Raw genomic sequence first — 20,322 nt, 5'->3', positions numbered from 1 at the left:
ATATAATCAATAGAGCCCCGCCCTAACACCAGAACCCCTGACCCTGGGGCCATGAAATTCACAATTTTTGAAAAGGCATCCTTATGCATCATAACCATGCACTTAGTTTGTTTAAATAATCTCCAGTTGCAGAGAAGAAGATTCTCAAAGAATCAATACATTTTCACTATATAATTAATAGAGCCCCGCCCTAACACCAGAACCCCTGACCCTGGGGCCAAGAAATTCACAATTTTTGAAAAGGCATCCTTATGCATCATAACCATGTACTTAGTTTGTTTAAATAATACCCAGGAGCAGAGAAGAAGATTTTCAAAGAATTAAAGCATTTTCACTATATAATCAATAGAGCCCTGCCCTAACACCAGAACCCCTGTCCCAGGGGCCATGGCTTTCACAATTCTGGAAGAGGCCCACCTCCTCATCTTAACTATGTACTTAGTTTATCACCTTAATGCCCAGGAGCAGAGGAGAAGATTTTCAAAGAATTAATGCATTTTCACCATATAGTCGATAGAGCCCCGCCCTAACACCAGAACCCCTGACCCTGGGGCCATGAAATTCACAATTTTGGAAGAGGTACTCTTGCTCATCATAACTATGTACTTAGTTACTTTATTTAATATCCAGAAGCAGAGAAGAAGATTTTCAAAGAATTAATGCATTTTCACTATATAATCTATAGAGCCCCGCCCTAACACCAGAACCCCTGACCCTGGGGGGCCATGAATTTCACAATTTTTGAAAAGGCACTTTTGCTCATCATAACTATGTACTTAGTTACTTTATTTAATACCCAGGAGCAAAGAAGAAGATTTTCAAAGAATTAATGCTTTTTCACTATATAATCTATAGAGCCCCGCCCTAACACCAGAACCCCTGCCCCTGGGGCCATGAATTTCACAATTTTGGAAGAGGCACTCTTGCTCATCATAACTATGTACTTAGTTCCTTTATTTAATACCCAGGAGCAGAGAAGAAGATTTTCAAAGAATTAATGCATTTTCACTATATAATCTATAGAGCCCTGCCCTAACACCAGAACTCCTGACCCTGGGGCCATGAAATTCACAATTTTTGAAAAGGCACATTTGCTCATCATAACTATGTACTTAGTTACTTTATTTAATACCCAGGAGCAGAGAAGAAGATTTTCAAAGAATTAATGCTTTTTCACTACATAATCTATAGAGCCCCGCCCTAACACCAGAACCCCTGCCCCTGGGGCCATGAATTTCACAATTTTGGAAAAGGCACTCTTGCTCATCATAACTATGTACTTAGTTCCTTTATTTAATACCCAGGAGCAGAGAAGAAGATTTTCAAAGAATTAATGCATTTTCACTATATAATCTATAGAGCCCTGCCCTAACACCAGAACCCCTGACCCTGGGGCCATGAATTTCACAATTTTGGAAGAGGCACTCTTGCTCATCATAACTATGTACTTAGTAACTTTATTTAATACCCAGGAGCAGAGAAGAAGATTTTCAAAGAAATAATGCACTTTCACTATATGATCTATATAGCCCCGCCCTAACACCAGAACCCCTGACCCTGGGGCCATGAATTTCACAATTTTGGTAGAGGGCTCCATGCTTATTACAATGATGCCAACAGTTTGACTGCTTGATGTCCAGGAGTAAAGAAGAAGATTTTTAAAGATTGCATTAATTTTGGTGGTTTTAGCCCCACCCCTCAGGCCCCAGGGGGGCAGGGATCATGAAATTCACAATTTATGTTCCCCTTCACCCATAGATGCTATATACCAAATTTAGTTGAAATTGGTTGAGCGGTTTTAGAGAAGAAGTTAAAAATGTTCAAAAGTTAACGCACGACGGACGACGCACGTCGCACGACGACGGACGAAAACAGATAGCAATAGGTCACCTGAGTGACTCAGGTGACCTAACAAAGCAAAATAAATGGTTCGCAGCGATAAATATTCGCGAGTTAAAGTAGTAGAAACCCATGAATATTTCTCGCACGCGAATAAAAGTTGGTTTACAGTATGCAAATGTATCTAATGGATCAGCTAATGAGGAACACTAGTCTGATGGCAATGGCTGTGTAAATGTAAATTATGTTAAAGCAATTTTAACAATTGAATAGAGAAATACAAGCTTACCTTTTCAATTTCTTTCCTGACAATGTAATCAACAATAGGAATGAGTGCAACACCCACAATTACGAACAGGACACCAAATCCACAGCCACAATACTGTAGTTTCTTCTTTATACTCCAAGCCATCTCTCTGCTGCCCTGAGAAAACAGATTAACAAATTATTATATGACTAAATTCTTCACAAAACAACCCTCCATGAACACTAGACCTTTAAACTACATCAATTTAAACTGTCGGCCAAACTTCAGAGCATTACAAAAACTTTCTCTATAAATAATATTATAATATAAATATTCTCTGGTCAAATTTCATTTTTGAAAAAGTTGTCAAATTCAAAGAATTTTTGGGAAACAGTGTGACATGGGGTACATAAAAATTTATTATAAATTTGTATGATGGTGGGCCTTGATTTTTGCTCACGGTAACTTAGATTGCAGAAACATGATCAAGGAAAGATAACTCTATTCCACATACTTAGTAAGCTTGGTGGTTGTTAACATGCATTCATGCATGTTCTGTTCTGTGTTTTCTAAAGAGATATTCATGTATTTTACTTCCTGTGTACCAAGTATTATAAATCTGATTTTGGAAAACAATCAATTATTATATACTTAAATTGCAGAATAATAATTTATAATCAGTCTGGTTTTTTTTACTCAATTTGCTACTTAAGATTGAGTGAAATGAAAAATAAACTGACGGTCTGAGGGATTAAAGCAAGGTACTTCAATTGTTGAAGTTTATGCATGACGTAACTTTAATACACTACACACATGATAAGAAATCTTTCGTGTAAATATTCCCATGCGAACCAGTATCTTAACAATACATATTAATTACATTGGTATCACATAAATACCGGTAACCATCGTCAGATACCCACAGGTGATCTCGTCTTTTACTCATCACTGGGTGAGTAGGTATACGTAAAAGATGAAATCACCCATGGGTATCTGACAATGAGAAATACATGTAACTCCTGGTGAACATTTTTGGTACTTTTTCATATAATCATAATCAGCATAATTTATATGCACGTTTATTATTTTTAATATCAATTTTCTTAAAATAAATATCTTGTGATCAATGAACAGGTAAACTACGAATTATTATCTTAATATGTTAATTAAAGTAAATCAAAACCTAATTCCCAATAAAAAGTAAAATTAATCATTAAAAATTCAATTTTGAAAAAAAAAATATCTTACCAGTTCTTACTGATAGATAGTTTTAAGTATTTCCAATAACATTAATTCAAAACTGGAGTATATATATGCTTACAACTGATACAGTACAGTATGATTGATCATGTAGCATCTAAATATCCAAAGTAAAGAAATAAAATAAAAAACAGGAAGCTAAGGAACATGAATAAACAGGAAGATGAATGCATTTAAAAAACCAATTTTTAAAATGCATGTATTTAAATTTAAATTTCAAATGAGATTCATAATCAATTTGCAATTTCCTTTAACAATATTATACATTTATTGCATGATCGTGAGGAAATATGAAGATTTATTCGGCCAGGAAAAATCATATTCCCCGAGGGCTTCATCTAATGTATAATACTCATTATAGGCAAAAAAAAATCAATCAATAGTTTCTCAGGCATCACCGCATCAGGTCAAAAAATGCCACATTGATCAATTTTATTGACATTTTGAGAAGGGGAATAACTCAATTTTCTATTTTTCCAAGTTGAAAAAGAAAACTGAGTTATTCCCCTTTTCATAAATGTTAATAGATGGTCGTTTTTATTCGATAAACAATATATTACTTGTTAATACAGTATTTTTATACCCCCCCGCTTGAAAAGTGGAAGGGTTTGTAGTGATCGGGGTGTCCGTCTGTCCGTCAGTACGTCTGTCCATCTAGCTGTACGTCCGTCCATCTGTTATGCTTTGAGGTACCTATCTCTTATCCGCAACTCCTCCTACACCACTGAATGAAATTTAATGAGACTTATACAGAATCTTTGTTACATAGTGCCATTGTGCACCTCCTATTTTACTTTTGGATCTGACACTCATTTTGGGTCTCCCAGGGCAAAACATGGACTTTGCCATTATAATCATATGGGAGGCGGGGGGAATCATTTAGTGAGCTCAGTGCTCACAGTACCTCTAGTTTTAATTAACTTTTAAACAAATGTTTGGAATAACATTATTTTAAGTTCAAATGGATATATATTATAATTATAATGTTAAAAGTAAGAATCAGTATCATTTTGTTGCATGAAGGTACAACACCTGCTTCAAAAAAAAAAAAAAAAAAAAAAAAAAAAAATCTGCCTGCCTCATTGAATTTTGAAATTTTTGGCCTGAGAAACTATTAATTAATTTAATTTGGCCTTATACATTCCATTTTACAGAAATCTTTCTTCTAAAACCAGAAGTCTCTGTTGAGACTGTAGCTCTACTGGTTTGTACTTGTAACAAAGGAAAAGTAGCACTTGGACTTGAAACTTTGCAACAGCAATATATACAGAACAAGCATTCTGAGAGTATTGCATTAGCAATACTAGTCCCTTACTGGCAAGTGTAATCTGGTTCCCGTTAAGAATTGAAAATGCCATAATTCCGTCAAAAATTAATGAAGCGGGACGAAATGCAAACTTGATCTATAACTTATCAAGGTAAAGCCACATACTAAAATTCAGCTCAATATCTACAATCGTTTAGAAGAAAATTGCGGAAAACCCTTAAAAATTGAAAAGGCCGTAATTCCGTCAAAAATCAATGAAGCGGAACAAAATGCAAACTTGATCTGTAACTCATCAAGATACACTTACATACCAAAAATCAGCTCAATATCTGCAAGCGTTTAAGAAAAAAGTGCAGAAAACCAATCGGGACAGACTGACAGACAGACAGAGGGACAGACAGACAGATGGACAGATGGACGGACGGACAGACAGACGGACAGACAGACTCAGAGGAAACCTATAGTCCCCTGCGGTTTCACCAGTAGGGGACTAATAATGATCCTTGATTTCATTTCTTTTTGTAGCAAGACTGCAATCAGACTAAAACTATAGGAGTAGTAGCCTTTTAAAAGAATTTTACAGAAATTTCGATTTTAATTACCATTTAGTTACTGACTGAACAATGATCCCAACGGAAATATGAACCGAACCGAAAATGGATATTTTGCACCATGTATCAAACTGAGAAAAAATGCTGTGGTGAATCAATACTGCAGTGAATCGTTTCACCCTATTCTGCATCAGATTTTTCATCAAAATACTTTTTTTTTTTTGCCTTTTGTGGCCCCATCCTATACACAGGAGCCATGATTTGAACAAAAATGAATCTACACTACCAGAGGATGCTTCCACATCAATACGATTCATCATGGATTTGCTATTAAGGAGTTTTAAAGATTTTTCCCTACATAATCCCTATTGTGGCCCAACCCTACCACCCTGGGACCATGATCTCAATAATTACACTATCTAAAGAAGAGCTTTCAACTACGGGTAATTTTAATCTTTTCTGGTCTATTGTTATAAGGTATGAAATACGAAAATACAATGTTAGTTAATAGCCAAGGGCATATAATGTAAATCAGAAACTAATTCAATTAATTATAAGTGATGTTGTCTGAAAGTAGGAAGAAGGAAGGAAGGTTAAACTTAAATGATAAATACAATGAGATACAATGAGATATAATGATCTACACTTCATTTCTATTTTACTGACTTTTTTTGTACTTTGTCCATTTAATGCAAGTAGTTTTCCATTAACTAATTCAATGCCTTACAGTTTAAATACATTTGTAACATATTATTTCTTGCAATTTCATGTAAATCTTAAATGCGACACAAGATTCTTAATGCTGTGTATGTGATGTAAAGCAATTAAACCAACCAATACATACATGTAATTGTTTTAGTTAACGTTTTAGACATTATTGTGATAACAATTAAATCACTTACTCGAAGTTGTAATGATTTAAGTACCCACTTATATAATATGTCATTATAAATATTATCTTACCTTTAAGATAAACTATACTATAGTGTTCTACTTTTTCTCCTCACATGCTTTAGTAAACACAATAACATTCCTTTTCATATGTATTATATTCTTCAACTGTTTTACATGCCTAAAATTTACAACAACTTGCACAATATAAATTAAAGTTCTGAATAAATATATATTACTTTATCCTACAGAATATCTGTACAGGTGGGACAGGTGTTTGCTGACACAGGTGCTTATTGTCATCTGTGTATCTATGTGATGTGTATTGTGTGTTATCTGCAGCCTACTTATCAACATTGTTAGTAGTTCTCTTGTTTGTATCTTGACTGAGATGATAATCTACAGAGTACACACACACACACACACACACACACACACACTTTATAGTCTGTATCATCTGTGTTACTATTTATAGTAGTAGACAAAACTGGGCAGTGATTTTGTTGTAGATGGGCATTGTATAAATTTATAAAGTTAATAGCACATTTTGTAAAATGCACATTAAGAAACAGTTATTTATAACAGATTAACAAATGTATTTTAATAGCAAAAAAACTGCTACTGTAGATCAAGAGATTATACAAGACATCACAAAATTCTGATGGTGTTTGCAGAGTGGAATGGGGTTTTGAAGTCAAGCAACATCTTCATAAAGTTAATGACATCTCTTCTCTCACTAGATCTCACATCATCAGTAACTTAACCATCCTTGGTTTCTAAACCTTGGTTTCCATCAGGTGATGGAGATTAAGGGGCCCAGTGTAAAAAAACAACAACAAAAAAAAAAAAAACTTTGGGTTTTGATTTAGCTATATAGCTTGAATTAGCTATATATAGCTACAAGCTTGATAAAGCTATTTCAATACAGTTTTTTTTTTTTTTTTTTTTTTTTTTTTTATACAAACTATATACTTGCTATTTATTTATTATGCCCACTGTCATTTTGGCATATACCTTAATTATAATACTGTATATATAATGTTTAGTTATTACTTATATGTACAGTATTCTGATGTGTCATATGTCATATGACACAAAGAAATAAAGAACTTGAACTTCAACCCTAAAACTTATAGAACTTGAGTACAATTAAAATCTTTCAAGGAGGTATAATTTGGTGAGTGATTTTATTACGCATTGTTTTCAGAACAGCTCAAAGTTGAAAACTTTCACTGTGCGACTTTATTTTTATACTGAAAACTTGCACATTGAATAAAAAAGTGTGATAAAATAGCTTAATCAAGCTATTTTGAATAGCTAAATCAAGATTTATTAGATTGTACTGGACCTGCTTAAGATCATGGTGATGCACCTAATCTTTCATCTGAGTTAATGTTAATAAAAAACACACTTACTAATGTGTGTTACTAAGTGACTTAATTAGTATCAAATTTATGAATTGCCATATAACAATTTTAAAACGTAAAGTAACACACAATATCCATCATTAATATCATTAAAAACTTCTAATCTACATTTATTTATATAATGGAAAATATTTTTAGGAATTTTGCTCAACAGATATCGTCGTATACCCTAAATTCGTCCGTACCCTAAAATCGTCCTCAAACTTGACGCAGCCCGCACGTTTCGAACTATGTATCAATGACGTCACTTTTAATTGTTATGACTGGTAAACACAATGATGCAAATGTGATGCAATTATTTTTTAGAATATGCAGTTTAAACTCATGGTAAAATTAAAGAAAAATAAAAATCCTCAAACTATCTGTTTTTCCTAAGGTCCATTTTTTATTGAAAGTGTACACGGCAGTCACTGGTTCCCAAAAATCACTTCCAGATCAAATTTACTTTCATTTTATTATTTTATACCTGTCAATGTATTGAATTATGTGCATGGGCTTTTAATTTAAGAATTTGCAGTGATTTTTCTACACCCATTTTAGGTCCGAATATCGGCCCTTTCCCCTATCAAAAATTACCGATTTTTTCCCAATTTCATTTGCTTTTTTCCCAAAATAAAACCTTTCTTGTTTTTGTTATATTGAATTTTTTTTTATGTAGGACTTATCTAAAATGGAACACTATTGTTCTCGGTCAATAATAGTGAAGAACAGCTGATTATTTTGTGCATTTACAAGACATAGAAAAACACATCGACCATGTCAAACTAAATGCATCGTATGAAAGTGTAAGATGCATGTGAACCGGCGAAACATAGCTTTATTTGTAAATCAAAGTACTAGTAGTTCTACAATAAGCCTGATTCCAATGTTTCTGTAACACGCAGAAGATGCAACTAATATTGCAGCAATATGATAAGGGTAATTTAAAAAGCTTTAATAACTAGTTAGAAAAAAAGGATTTGTTATAAATCATGCCAGGTTATACATGTGTATCACCTTCAATGGCTATTATGAGTAGGATTTTCTCTTATGTCTACCATTATGGCAAAAAAAGAAGAAGAAAGAATGGAATTATAGGACAGTCTCAATTAATGACAACTTTCAAAGATTAAAAAAAAGTTATAAATGTAGAGCTGTGTCTAATTTGTTATTTTGTAGTAAATATTTTGAATACCAGTGAAAAAGATGTTACATTTACTTATATATTTTATTTTACCTGTCAATTAAGGTTAATTTCAATCTTTAGTAATAATTTTTCCCAATTTGACACAAATGTCGATAATTTTTCCCAATTGTAAAGGCCCAGGCCCCATTTAAAAAGTGTAGAAAAATCACTGATTTGAAAACAAAAATTTAATGCTCCCAAATCATAAGGATCTTATATACTTTCCTCCTAGAAATTGATGTTACCTGTGTTTGGTTGACGTAATATGCGGTATTACAAATTATTTCAGAAAAAAAAATCTAAGTCATCACTGCAAATGATAGAGTCACCAAAAATCAAAGATTTTATCAGTAATTTTGACTAATAACTGTGAATGCTTCCAACAATAGAATTTCTGTTGGTCCTTCAAATTAAAACATTTTATATCATGCTGGTGTTTTTCTTTTTTCTTTCATTTGTATGTGTGTGTGTGTTTTGTGTGTGTGTGTGTGTTTTGTTTGTTTGTTTTTGTTTTTTTATAAGTTGTATATAATCGAGATTTTTTTCCTCCAGGAATATGTTATTAAAATGACAAATAAATAAAATCAATATTTATCGTACGTAAGAATTTATCATACCCCCCCCCTCCACCCTTAAAAAAATCAGTCTTTCAACATACCCAAGCAATGATGATCACATTGTTTAAATAGATCTAGTTTTGACCTAGCTCACTTGCTCAGTTGCCAGTCCTGATCAATACCCCCCCCCCCTCCCTTTCGCAAAAAGATCGAAAAGTAGTCCAGTAATTAAGAAGAGAATATTTCATTTTTATGTACCAAAAATTTATTTTATCAAACAGTATTTTTATTTAGTCGACCAAAGAAGGTGTATTTTTGTCACAATTTTTACCAGTTTCACAGGTGCCACGTGCATTGAAGCATAACTAATCCAGCGATTGTCTACTGGGGTATGAAATTCACGACATATTGATAATCTAGTAAACAAGATCTTTACTGCCACTCTTTAATTAATTTCTCATCTACTACACAGTAGTTAAAAAGTGGGTTTTTTTTTCCTGTAACATGAATATTTTACATATTATAATTAGGTGATCAATTTCAAGTCTACATCGTAACCCCAACCATTAAATTAAAGTTTTCTGATTTTTCCAGATTGTGTCGGTCAGACTTGCACTGTTCGAATATATTGATTTTCTATCGGTTTTTGCAAGTAATGCCAATGAATTTGAGAAAATCTGAAATATACATGTAACATTGTATAATTCGCATATCAGGTAATTTGATGAGCATGTATTGTAATGACATCGTCGACAATGTAAATCTGAAAGCACATTCTTGTTTCTTAAAAAGAAAACGGAGTCGGTAATAGCTAAAGCAATTGAATGTTCTTAAATTGATAAGAATGTTTTTTTAAAAAAAAAATACCTTTTGCACAGAAGAACTTTATTTACAATTTTTATTTTAATGATTTTCCGCCTTTTTTATCACAAATCACGAAAAACAAATGACCAATCGCTTGCGTCCGTTTTTATATCTGAAGGACGAAAATAGGGTATGGGTGACATTTTTTAAGTGTAAAAGTTTGATTTTGTAGAAGAGCTCATAAAATCTTGTCAAGAGTGATATGAAAAAATGAATTTTAACATTTAATCAGCATTTCCGTTCTATAGCTCGCACTTAAGTTTGTGTATCAATTTGCACGCGCTCGCCGTTATTATGACGTTGAATGTCGTAAGGGGACGATTTATGGGTACTCTAGGATAAACATTGACAAATGATATCCATCAAAAACTTTTTCTTATCATGTAAACCTACACTGCAATTCCAAATAGGCCAAATACCCTGGTCCTGGACCTATATCAGTATGTCTTTATATTTGCAAATTACTCGAAACACGTGTGATAAACGAGATAAAACTCACCTGTAGCTGTGCTCAAAGTTTCTAGCAGTAGCTGAGTAGCATTACATTTTGAAGTCAAAAGTGAAACTGAAAGTCAACGGTGCAGGTAGCAATTCAGTGCACCGCATTATAAAATATTGTTAGTGAATATATGACTGTCAGTTGCATGCAAGAATAACATAAATAATACTTTTTATCTATTCTGAACACAATTTAAAAACTCACACAACTTAAACATGGTAAAATAAATTTTATAATATAGAAAAATCTATAAAATAAATGTGTCCTATGCTTATACTAGTAGCAAATTCTGTAGATACCGCTCTATCGGAACACCTATAGATTTTTAAAGATTTAGGAGAATCCGAAAGGAAAAACATGTCGGAACTTCTGGCTTCCCTGGAAACAGGTATCCTTTTTGGGCATTTTACTAAATAATGAAAACTGTACAATTACAGGCCTTTGGTGAAACAGTATGAAAGCCGATTCTTTAAAGTATCGATATGTCTGTGATTTTATGTGTACACCATTATATATCATATTTTTATCGTAACATAAAAATAACTTGTTACACTTGAGACAGTTAGAAGCGTTATATTTTGAATTATTGAGCTTTTATGTTTATATCTTTAGCCTCCCATCGGAACAATGGCTTGAAGGCATGAGTCACTCTTTAAGAATATATCAGTAACAGTAGACTACATCAGAGCAGATTAATTCGCAATCCTTTTGTGTGCTGAAAATGTCAAAGGGGACAAAGGTAAGAATCTTCCTCTTCTTCATGCTGAAATGGTGTGTCAGGTATATAAATTTCAGGTCATACATTTTAAACCTCTTTTGTTTAGGTCCCTGGTTATATGCAGGGGAAAGGAAGCAGAAATCCAAGAGGAATCATTGGGTAAAGTGTATATAATTTAAGGAAAAAAAAGTGAATTCTTTTAATCAGAATATTGATGGTAACATTAATGACATGGCTCAAATGGACTGACATGCAGCTAAAATTATTTCATTTTATCTGTGACTCATGATATTCACTTCCTAATTATCCTAATTAGATTAGAAAAAACCTTCCTATTATCATGTATTCACTGTATCCATGTTTAATTTCACTGTTATTTTGATTTCACAAATATATGTACAGTGCATTATGAGTTACATGTATGAACTACAGTCTATTACATCACAGAATTCCACTGAGCACAGCATATCATTATTTAGAGTCTTAGAGACATATGTCAGATTAATTATTATGGAATTCTTAAAAAGCCCGATGGTTGTACTTGCTATATTTTTCTTCAAGGGACAGGGAGATTCGGTACAAATGTTCCTTACAGAACACAATTCTTGATGTGCTGCGAGGCCGGCCGGGCTGGCAGGAAGTACCAGGGTAAGTTTTTTCTGGCTTTATAGTCTTACATGGAGGTGAAGGAGCATGCTGATGAAGCATGAATCTAGTGTTGAGAGTGTAAATTTGCATGAAAAAAAAAAAGAAATTTAACAATCTATTGTCATTCTGTCCTAACAATTTTAAGATGTAAATACATGTATATAGATAGATTTAATAATAGCTAGATCACTGCACCAATAATTTTACATTAGATTAAGAAAGATGAATGAGAAGAGCTAGTACAGCACAGAAAAGAGATATGCATACAATTCTCATATATTTTTAAGCAGTAATCTAATTTAAGATAAGTTGTCCATTTTTCTCACCTGCTGGTGATGTGTGATGTCTTGTTATATGTTGAGTGACTTTACTACTCTGTGTTGGTTTTTGTGAATTGTCTGGTTTTTGTTTAGAAATAGAATGTATGTTCGTTGTTTGCTTTCATATTTCAGTCAAAATAATGTACAACAAAATGTACAGACTAATGCAAAACAACAGGGGTAAGTCAAACACCTGTATTTAGTATCATTTTGTTCACATCTACAAAGTTGACAGGGGTTAATCATTCTAGCTGTTGATTAAATTTTGTGAAATTAATGGTTATGATGCTCAAATCCTAATATGCAATTGTACTCATATTTACAATAAAAATATTAGAATCTTGGGATAGCTAATGTATTTTTAATAATCTTATGAGTGTTTAAGGCACTTTCTCTTGAGTATAATGTTAATTTATTGTGCCTAATCTGGGCAATGTAATTGGTTTTCTTCAGAGATTATGAACAATAAAATGGACAAATAAATGTGCTTCAATTTATATTCATTGCATTATAATAATACTATTAATGCTGAGATGTACGAATATCAGTCTTACATGTACACTGCCAGAACGAAATACTAAAACTTAAGTGATATTGGCCCTACTTTTTAATATCGAGGAGTGGCTTAACAGTCTGAGGCCACTGTAAGTTAAGAAATTTTTTAAAATTATATGTACCTTGTGTGTTTACCTTGTGCCATTATGTATTGTGGAGCTGCACATATATCAAGTTATAAATGTGATACTGCACAAAAAAAAACACATGTTTAGTAAATTTTGAAACTTCTTTTATGTAAAAATATAAGAGATTTTCTAAGAAAACGTATGATTAAACATACATGTATATACTTGTAATTACATAAATGTTAAACCGATTGTTAACAGAACAACACCCCAGTCTTCAAAATCCAGGTAAGCTCATATATTTAACATGGTGAGAGGTTAAAGGTGAAGGTAATAGGTGGTAGGTTATGTTCTGCCTAAATTTGCTGCATACATATACTTGTACAAATATAATTTTTCATATTTTGGGGGAAAATACATTTACTTTTTACAGAGTGCATCATAGCTCTTCAGTATTTCAGTTAGCTATGGTGGTTTATTTTTTTCTCCTGTAATTTATTTCCAATATCAAGGGGTTATATGCAACAGAAATAGATTTAACAAAATTGTTTTTATTTTTTCAACAATCTAAACTACATTGTTATTCAGTAAACACTTTAAAAATTTTATCCTGGGATAAAAAGCAGTCAGGAATATTTTTCTGTTAGTTAGATACATGAAAGGGTTACGAACATTAGTAATATGTTTTCCAGCTATATGGAAGTTATAGTTAAAACCCATGACAAAAATTTTATGGATTAAGCATCAAATGGTTAATTATTTAATAGCTCTATCTGAAATTTCTGCCTCGATTTCAGTCAACAATCCACTGGCCAGCCATCAACCAATACTGGCAAGGCAGGGTAAGGCAATCCATAAATAGCATGTAAAAATAAGATTTTACTTTGACAAAATTACAGAATTCACACATTAATAATATAAATCCAATATTTACAAACATACAATTGTCTCCAATCTATTTGATCATCCCAGCCCTTGCATAACAAAAAACATTTGGTGCCAAAAAAAAAAAAAGAAAGATCAAAATTAAACCAAATCTGACCCAAGAACCATAGGTCAATGTTTTTCAATATTTGGGTGAATTACAGATCAGGTACAACTTCCACTCAAGGGACAACCTCTGGAAACAAGGGAAGGTAAGGTCATTGCCATAGTAATAGTTGCTATGTTTAGCACTTTTTTTTGGAATTGAGGTGCCTCTTCTACATGAAGACCTGAGTTACTCTTACTCTTTTGTCTCTTATTTACAATAAAAAGAGAAAATGATCGATATACAACTCTTCCAAATAAAATAACAGGTTATGTAAAATTCTAATTCCATATATTGAAAAATGCGAAAGTGTGAGGTATATTAATGCAGGATGAATCTTAAATGCATCCTATTAAAGGCATAAGTTGATATATAATATTACTTGAGAACTACAAGTAAGCTGGAGTTTTCTGCTTAGTGTAAGAATTACCCAACAAGGCCCAGCTACACAAAACACAGTGCCCACAAGAATGGGGTGAGTCTAGTAGATCTACCTCATCTACAACCCTGCCTATTTAACCCTTTACTAAATCAACTGACTTTTTCTTACCTTAAAAGCATGTAAATATTAAATAGGCCTGGGTTCCCTTAGCTAGCATGTGGTATATAAATGTTTATTATTAAATCTCTCTGTCCATCTTTTATTTCTCTGATTCAGCAATATTACAGACTAACCAGGATGTAGGATATACATGTAGTATACATATATTATCCACTGCATGTCCCCTTTTTAAATTAAAATATATATATATATATATACACTAACTTTACAAAGAAGAGAAATTCATATAATTTATGGGACTGTTGTTTCTTCTTCATATTTCCTGCGCATTTCATTGTTTTCTTCATTATTTCAATTAGCTTTTCTTATAAGAATTTCTTAGTGCTGTACTGCTTTTTTTCCACAGTGGCCAAATGTTCAGTATGGTTTTGCATGCCTTTATTTATTTTTTTTTTGAAAATTAAATTTTCCAGATACATGGAAATATGCGCGTTGTGTTTGCATCATACTGTTTGTTCGCATCGCACTGTGTTTTTATAGACACTTTTGATCAATGGTTCTTTTTTCCTCCATTTTCAGCTTTTACTGTTTTATGTTGAATAGCTGTCATGCAAAGAATCTTTTCCCTTCAATACATGTTAATAGAGAGTTAATTTAGTAGTAACCTTTGACCTTTCAGTTTTCAAAGCATTCCTCCTATTACACGGAACAGGTAAGTTCTCAACCTCTCCGCTGATTTTCCTAAAGTTCCTTCATCCTGTCCTGCTATCTTAATTAACATCTCTGGTCCGTGTTTATTAGAAGGGGGGGGGGGGAGTGGCTAGAACCTCTACTTCTGGTAAAGAATACATTTTCACTGAAATTTGGAAGCAGGAAATCGCAAATTATACACAATGACGTACTGAACCTACTGATTGTAGAAAAGACTTATGCACCCTTATGCACACGATGAAATTATTCAATGCCCGGCTTTTCCACTATTAACGCTCGCACTAAATGCAAAATGAACAAAATTACTACATCAATGTTTGCCAGTGTGGTGAGTCGTGAGTATATGTCCCGACCATCGATGAAATTGTGATACTAGTGCTATAGTTTTTAGAAGACAGACCAAATTACTGTACCCTCACTACCGCGCACTACATTTACTTAAGTAAAACCTAGGGTACATTGTATTTGGTTACTATGAATTGAATCACACGGACCATCTCTACACTAATATCACCTTCTACAGCATTTATATCCACACTTTTCCCTTCTTGGCCTTGACTTTCCTGCATATATTGAGAAATTATTCGGAATATCTCAAAATGTACTTTGATATTGTTACAATTTTCAGGATAACATTAGTGAGTTGGAGCTAAGATATATAGAGGTTTATATTTCCAAGATTAATTTATCTTAATCGATATATTGCATGATACGGTGCTGTAAAATGAGAGACAGACTTTTGATCATCTTCACAACGTCAAGGTTTTGTGAAACTGTTCCTCCTCACGAATCATTGACAAAAGTCGCTATTTAAAAGTAAGATTTGTGGACACACATGGCGTAATAGTTAATCATAAACCAACCAATGAGAATATATCATTCAAATCCGTCGTTTTCAAGTGGCTCGAAGCCATAGCACATCTTTTGTGATTTTAAGGAGGAGGATATTCCAAAAATTAATCTCCGATATTTTTTTTTGAGGTAACTTAAGTCACAACTCCTACAATATCGGCATTTTCATTTTAAACACGTCATATTTGTTTACAAAAAGGCTGTTTTCTGATTGGTTCCAGTCCTAGACTGGGAACAAATGAAATGGTAGCTTTCTAGCCCGACTTCTAAATAGCGACTTTTGTCAAGGGTTTGTGTAGAGATGATATCACAAAACCTTGACATTGTGAGGACGACTTTTGATGAAGTAAAATTATGTATGTTATATCTGTCAGAGGTAATGACCTACCCTCACATATGTATGTATGAATGTATGTATGTACAAAATGAGATTAGAAATGCCAACTTGGCGAGGCTTTTGCACAGTTCTTTAGGTATATAGCATAAATTGGAACACTTTTAATTCAAAAAGTGCAGTATGTTTGAATACACATTAAATTTTCTTTCGATTTTACACATTAACAACTTATTATATTAAAATGTATGTGAATGCATAATTTCACGTTTTTAATTCTATTTATTTACCTTTCAGTACAGCTAAGGATGATCTAATAAAATTTTTTAAACATTTTCATTTGTATCATCATTAACACAAATGTGACGTTTTTAACGTGAGCGTGCTCGATTGAATTTCGTACTCTTATTTGAACTAGCTTAGGACATGTGTACTTGTAGTGATGGGGACTGGGATTTTTACTGGTGTGATCGGGAGTGGCTCGCCCAGAATTACGACACCATGTTCCTGTACGAACATCAGAAAATACTACACTTCCGAAACCACTATGAGGTATAATGTGGAAAGTGTGTCAAAAATATGTAATCTACTGTTAATTAGCGTTCAAACGTTGTCGGTAAATAAAGGCTATGTCTGTTTTGTTCATATAGTTAACAAGAAAGAATTTAATGGTTAAGAATCTCAAACGACTGAAGAAACAAACGGAGAGAGAACAAGGCAAAGCTGAGGGACTGAGGTTGGAAAATCGACTTTATAGATATAAATCAAAATTCAAAAGATTTACAAAAAATGTCTCATTTTACACTACAATTGCATGACACAGTCTAATTTGAATTCTCTCATTTGGTAGCTTTGAGTTCTTTCCAACAACCTATGAACTTCCGGTAAGTAAGCAATCAATGATTTAAAAAGAAATCTTTTTTTAATATTTGTGCAATGTCTACTTTACATCAACACCCTCCTTGATACTCTAATTATTTACAATTATGTAGTCTGAATACCACATATTTGTTGAGGAGTTCAAGAAAAATCCTGGAATTATTTGGATTATGAAGCCAGCTGCCAGAGCTCAGGGGCGAGGCATCTTTCTGTTCCGGAGGTTGAAGGACATCACGGACTGGAAAAAGGTACCGATACTCTTTTAGCGTCAGCCATTTAATGGTTTAACATAATTATGGATCAGATTTTACTTTATAACAATGCTTCTACAGGGAGAGTACCAGCCTCTGAGTGACCCAAACCGAGAAGTACCAGAAACGTACGTGGTCCAGCGGTACATAGAGAACCCGTATCTCATTGGTGGCAGGAAATTCGATGTTCGAGTCTACGTTTTAGTAGTTTCAGTAAGTTACATTTTACACAGCCGTTAAAGAGTGAAATCACATACTTTTAAAATAATAAACCTACATACTGCCTGGACACATTTGTGAATGATCACGAAACAAAATAAACTTACGGTATTTGTTAGAACTTCTACATTGTAAACAGCGATTTCTGTATTTTGCAGTACAATCCCCTGAAAGTTTGGTTGTACAGGAGTGGATTTGCTAGATTCTCTAATACAAGATTTTCTCTTGATTCTATTGAAGATACATGTATCCTTGATTTTATTCAGAGCATTTAAGGTGTTTTTATTCAGAGCAATTTATCACCATTAAATGAAGGACAACCATTTCCATGATAAATTAAAAGTCCAGGCTTTTTGACATCATTGCCAACTGCTTCTTCACTAAAAATAAAACTCGTAAATTTACTCACGTTGTCATTGGTCATTTGCAACATTATTTTGTTAAAACACATTCTGACTGTACACACAAGTACTCTGAAGATGACATTAAAAAGATGCTTGAGTTTTTGATGGACAATATATATGTAGTTTTGGAGACTAGGTCTTTCAACAATCTGTCGGAATTCCCATGGGTACCAATTGCGCCCTGTTATTAGCAGACCTATTTTTGTATTTATATGAAGCAGAATTTATTCAAAATCTTATACACGAGAAGAAGAAAATACTTGCGTTGGCCTTCAACTCGACATTAGAAATATCGACGACGTATTGTCAATTAACAATAGTTATTTCCATTCATATGTCGACTCGATATATCCAAGTGAGCTTCAAATAAAATATACTACAGAGTCTGACTCACCTGTTTCATATTTGGATATTTTACTAGAAAAATACGCTAATATTAACCTAACAAACAAGTTTTATGATAAACGTGATGACTTCAACTTTTCAATCTTCAACTTCCCTTACTTATGTAGCAATATACCCTTATCACCTGTATATGAGGTTTACGGCTCTCAGTTGATTCGATACTCAAGAGCATGCTCTACATGTGAACAATTTCTAAAACGAGGCAAACAAGTTGATGGAATAAGAATATCAACAGTCTCGTTTAAAGTCATCATTTCACAAGTTCTATGGTCATACAATGACCTTGTCAGCAAATACAATCTATCATTAAGTCAAATGCTGACTGACGTTGTTCATACTAATTGTTAGGCCATTATTTACACACTGAATTGTCGACGGATTTTTCCGTTTTCCCCAATCATGACAAGGAGCACACGGCGGGTGTGACCGGTTGGCAGGGGATGCTCACTCCTTCATGGCACTTGATCCCATCTCTGATGTTTGCTCTGCTCCTGAATTGTATTGCTTGAATGCACTTTTGAGCTTGAACACTGTTCGTTATCTCCATATGTTTGTCGAATAGTAACCCAAGAGTTGTTATTAAATTCTTTAACGTGATTAAGATGTTCATTTGACCAATGTTGCCGTTCAGAAAAATGCCCCAGATTACGATCCTGACAAGGGATGTAAATGGTCTACCCAGCAATTACGGAAGTACCTCGCTGCCAAACATGGTGTGGAGGCCGTAAGTATAACGTCTTCTTCTGTATTACATTGTATTCATGTAGGAATTGTACGGTACTTATTTTTACTTTATGCCATTTTTTTCTTCTTAATTACAGGTCAAAAAGGCATTTAAAGGGATTGACAACATCATCATTAAATCATTACAAAGTGTTCAAAAAATCATCATCAACGATAAACATTGTTTTGAGATGTATGGTTATGATGTTTTATTTGATTCTGATCTCAAACCGTAAGTATATGTGTGATTTTCATAAGCATCTTTAGTTCCTTCTCAAGCTACCTTTACTTATGTTTCTTGACATTACGTTCTTTTTCTTCTTACTGTTGAAGTAATTGATTTGCATACTCTCTATTATAGGTGGTTAATAGAAATAAATGCCTCACCCTCGCTCACAGCGAGTGGAAAAGAAGATTATGACCTTAAATTTGGACTTTTAAACGACCTTTTAAATGTTCTTGACCTTGAGAACCGACTGACAGGTAAAGAAAAGCGGGTAGGGGGCTGGGACTTATTGTGGGAAGATGGGCCTATTTTAGCTGACGATGGAAACATGGAATGTACTCCTAACGGGACAACAGCTTCCATTCCCAACTCATTCCTAGGTAGGTTAAACCGAAACCTTGACCCATTATCCAACAAAATAAAAAAAAATGCTTGGATAGATATATAGAATTATCTACTACTGTTTTTGGAAGCAATTCTTTCAGAACATTTTGTTTTTCTCCACATTTAGCCCTGCTCTGTTTTATTTAAGGTTGCCATAATGACAGAAAAAGACAGTTAAGGGAATTGTATACGGCTGCTCAGTCCATTAAGAAGTCATGACATGATAAGACATGGATAAAAAGCAGCAAATTATACAATGTACAGAGGAAACTGACCTGCGATTCTTATATTTATGGATAAAATATACGATACTTCAACCCTGTGAAACATTTTGAGTTTCATTTGTTCAGTAAGGCTTGCCTCTGTGTTCCATTTTCCAGCATGACAAAATATTTTCCAAGATTAAAATCTTACAAATAAAAGAAAAAAAGACTTGGAATATTTTTACCATTACTGAAATTAAAAGCAATGAGTCAGTGCATGGTGCCTTCTTGAGAATGCGTGTGTGCAAGAGCTTTTAGGATTG

At 33.4% G+C, this 20,322-nt stretch overlaps 2 protein-coding genes across 8 annotated transcripts in view; one reads left to right on the top strand and one right to left on the bottom strand.

Annotated features, from left to right (window-relative positions):
• The window catches only part of LOC133205990 (platelet glycoprotein 4-like), a 33,679-nt gene extending 27,531 nt beyond the window's left edge, over positions 1-6,148 (bottom strand). Inside the window, exons 1-2 of the mRNA XM_061341894.1 lie at positions 6,128-6,148; positions 2,129-2,263 (exon numbers count right to left, since the gene is read on the bottom strand). Of these exons, the coding sequence (XP_061197878.1) occupies positions 2,129-2,251 (123 nt within the window). The 5' untranslated portion in view covers positions 2,252-2,263; positions 6,128-6,148. The remainder of the gene's footprint in view (positions 1-2,128; positions 2,264-6,127) is intronic.
• A 4,758-nt stretch (positions 6,149-10,906) lies between these two features.
• Positions 10,907-20,235, top strand: LOC133205672 (probable tubulin polyglutamylase TTLL9). Of its 7 annotated transcripts, XM_061341520.1 has the most exons (19): positions 10,907-10,955; positions 11,180-11,306; positions 11,392-11,444; positions 11,847-11,933; positions 12,386-12,433; positions 13,674-13,718; positions 13,965-14,012; positions 14,325-14,381; positions 15,088-15,120; positions 16,746-16,857; positions 16,956-17,041; positions 17,156-17,189; positions 17,298-17,432; positions 17,517-17,648; positions 17,813-17,900; positions 19,066-19,187; positions 19,285-19,418; positions 19,548-19,792; positions 19,945-20,235. In XM_061341520.1, the coding sequence occupies exons 2-19, from the start codon at positions 11,289-11,291 to the stop codon at positions 20,013-20,015; spliced, it is 1,548 nt and encodes a 515-aa protein (XP_061197504.1). In that variant the 5' UTR covers positions 10,907-10,955; positions 11,180-11,288; the 3' UTR covers positions 20,016-20,235. The 7 variants fall into 7 exon arrangements, with proteins under 7 accessions (XP_061197504.1, XP_061197506.1, XP_061197507.1 ...); XM_061341522.1 differs by lacking the exon at positions 12,386-12,433; XM_061341523.1 differs by lacking the exon at positions 14,325-14,381.
• The last annotated feature ends 87 nt before the right edge of the window (positions 20,236-20,322 follow it).

The sequence above is a fragment of the Saccostrea echinata genome, unplaced genomic scaffold, assembly GCF_033153115.1.
Source record: "Saccostrea echinata isolate AGI-Se365-2 ecotype Australia unplaced genomic scaffold, CSIRO_AGI_Sech_v1 ptg000054l, whole genome shotgun sequence".
In the NCBI taxonomy this organism is placed as follows: Eukaryota; Metazoa; Mollusca; class Bivalvia; order Ostreida; family Ostreidae; genus Saccostrea; species Saccostrea echinata.
Note: the sequence above shows the minus strand (reverse complement) of the source record. Positions and strands in the feature narration are given on the sequence as shown.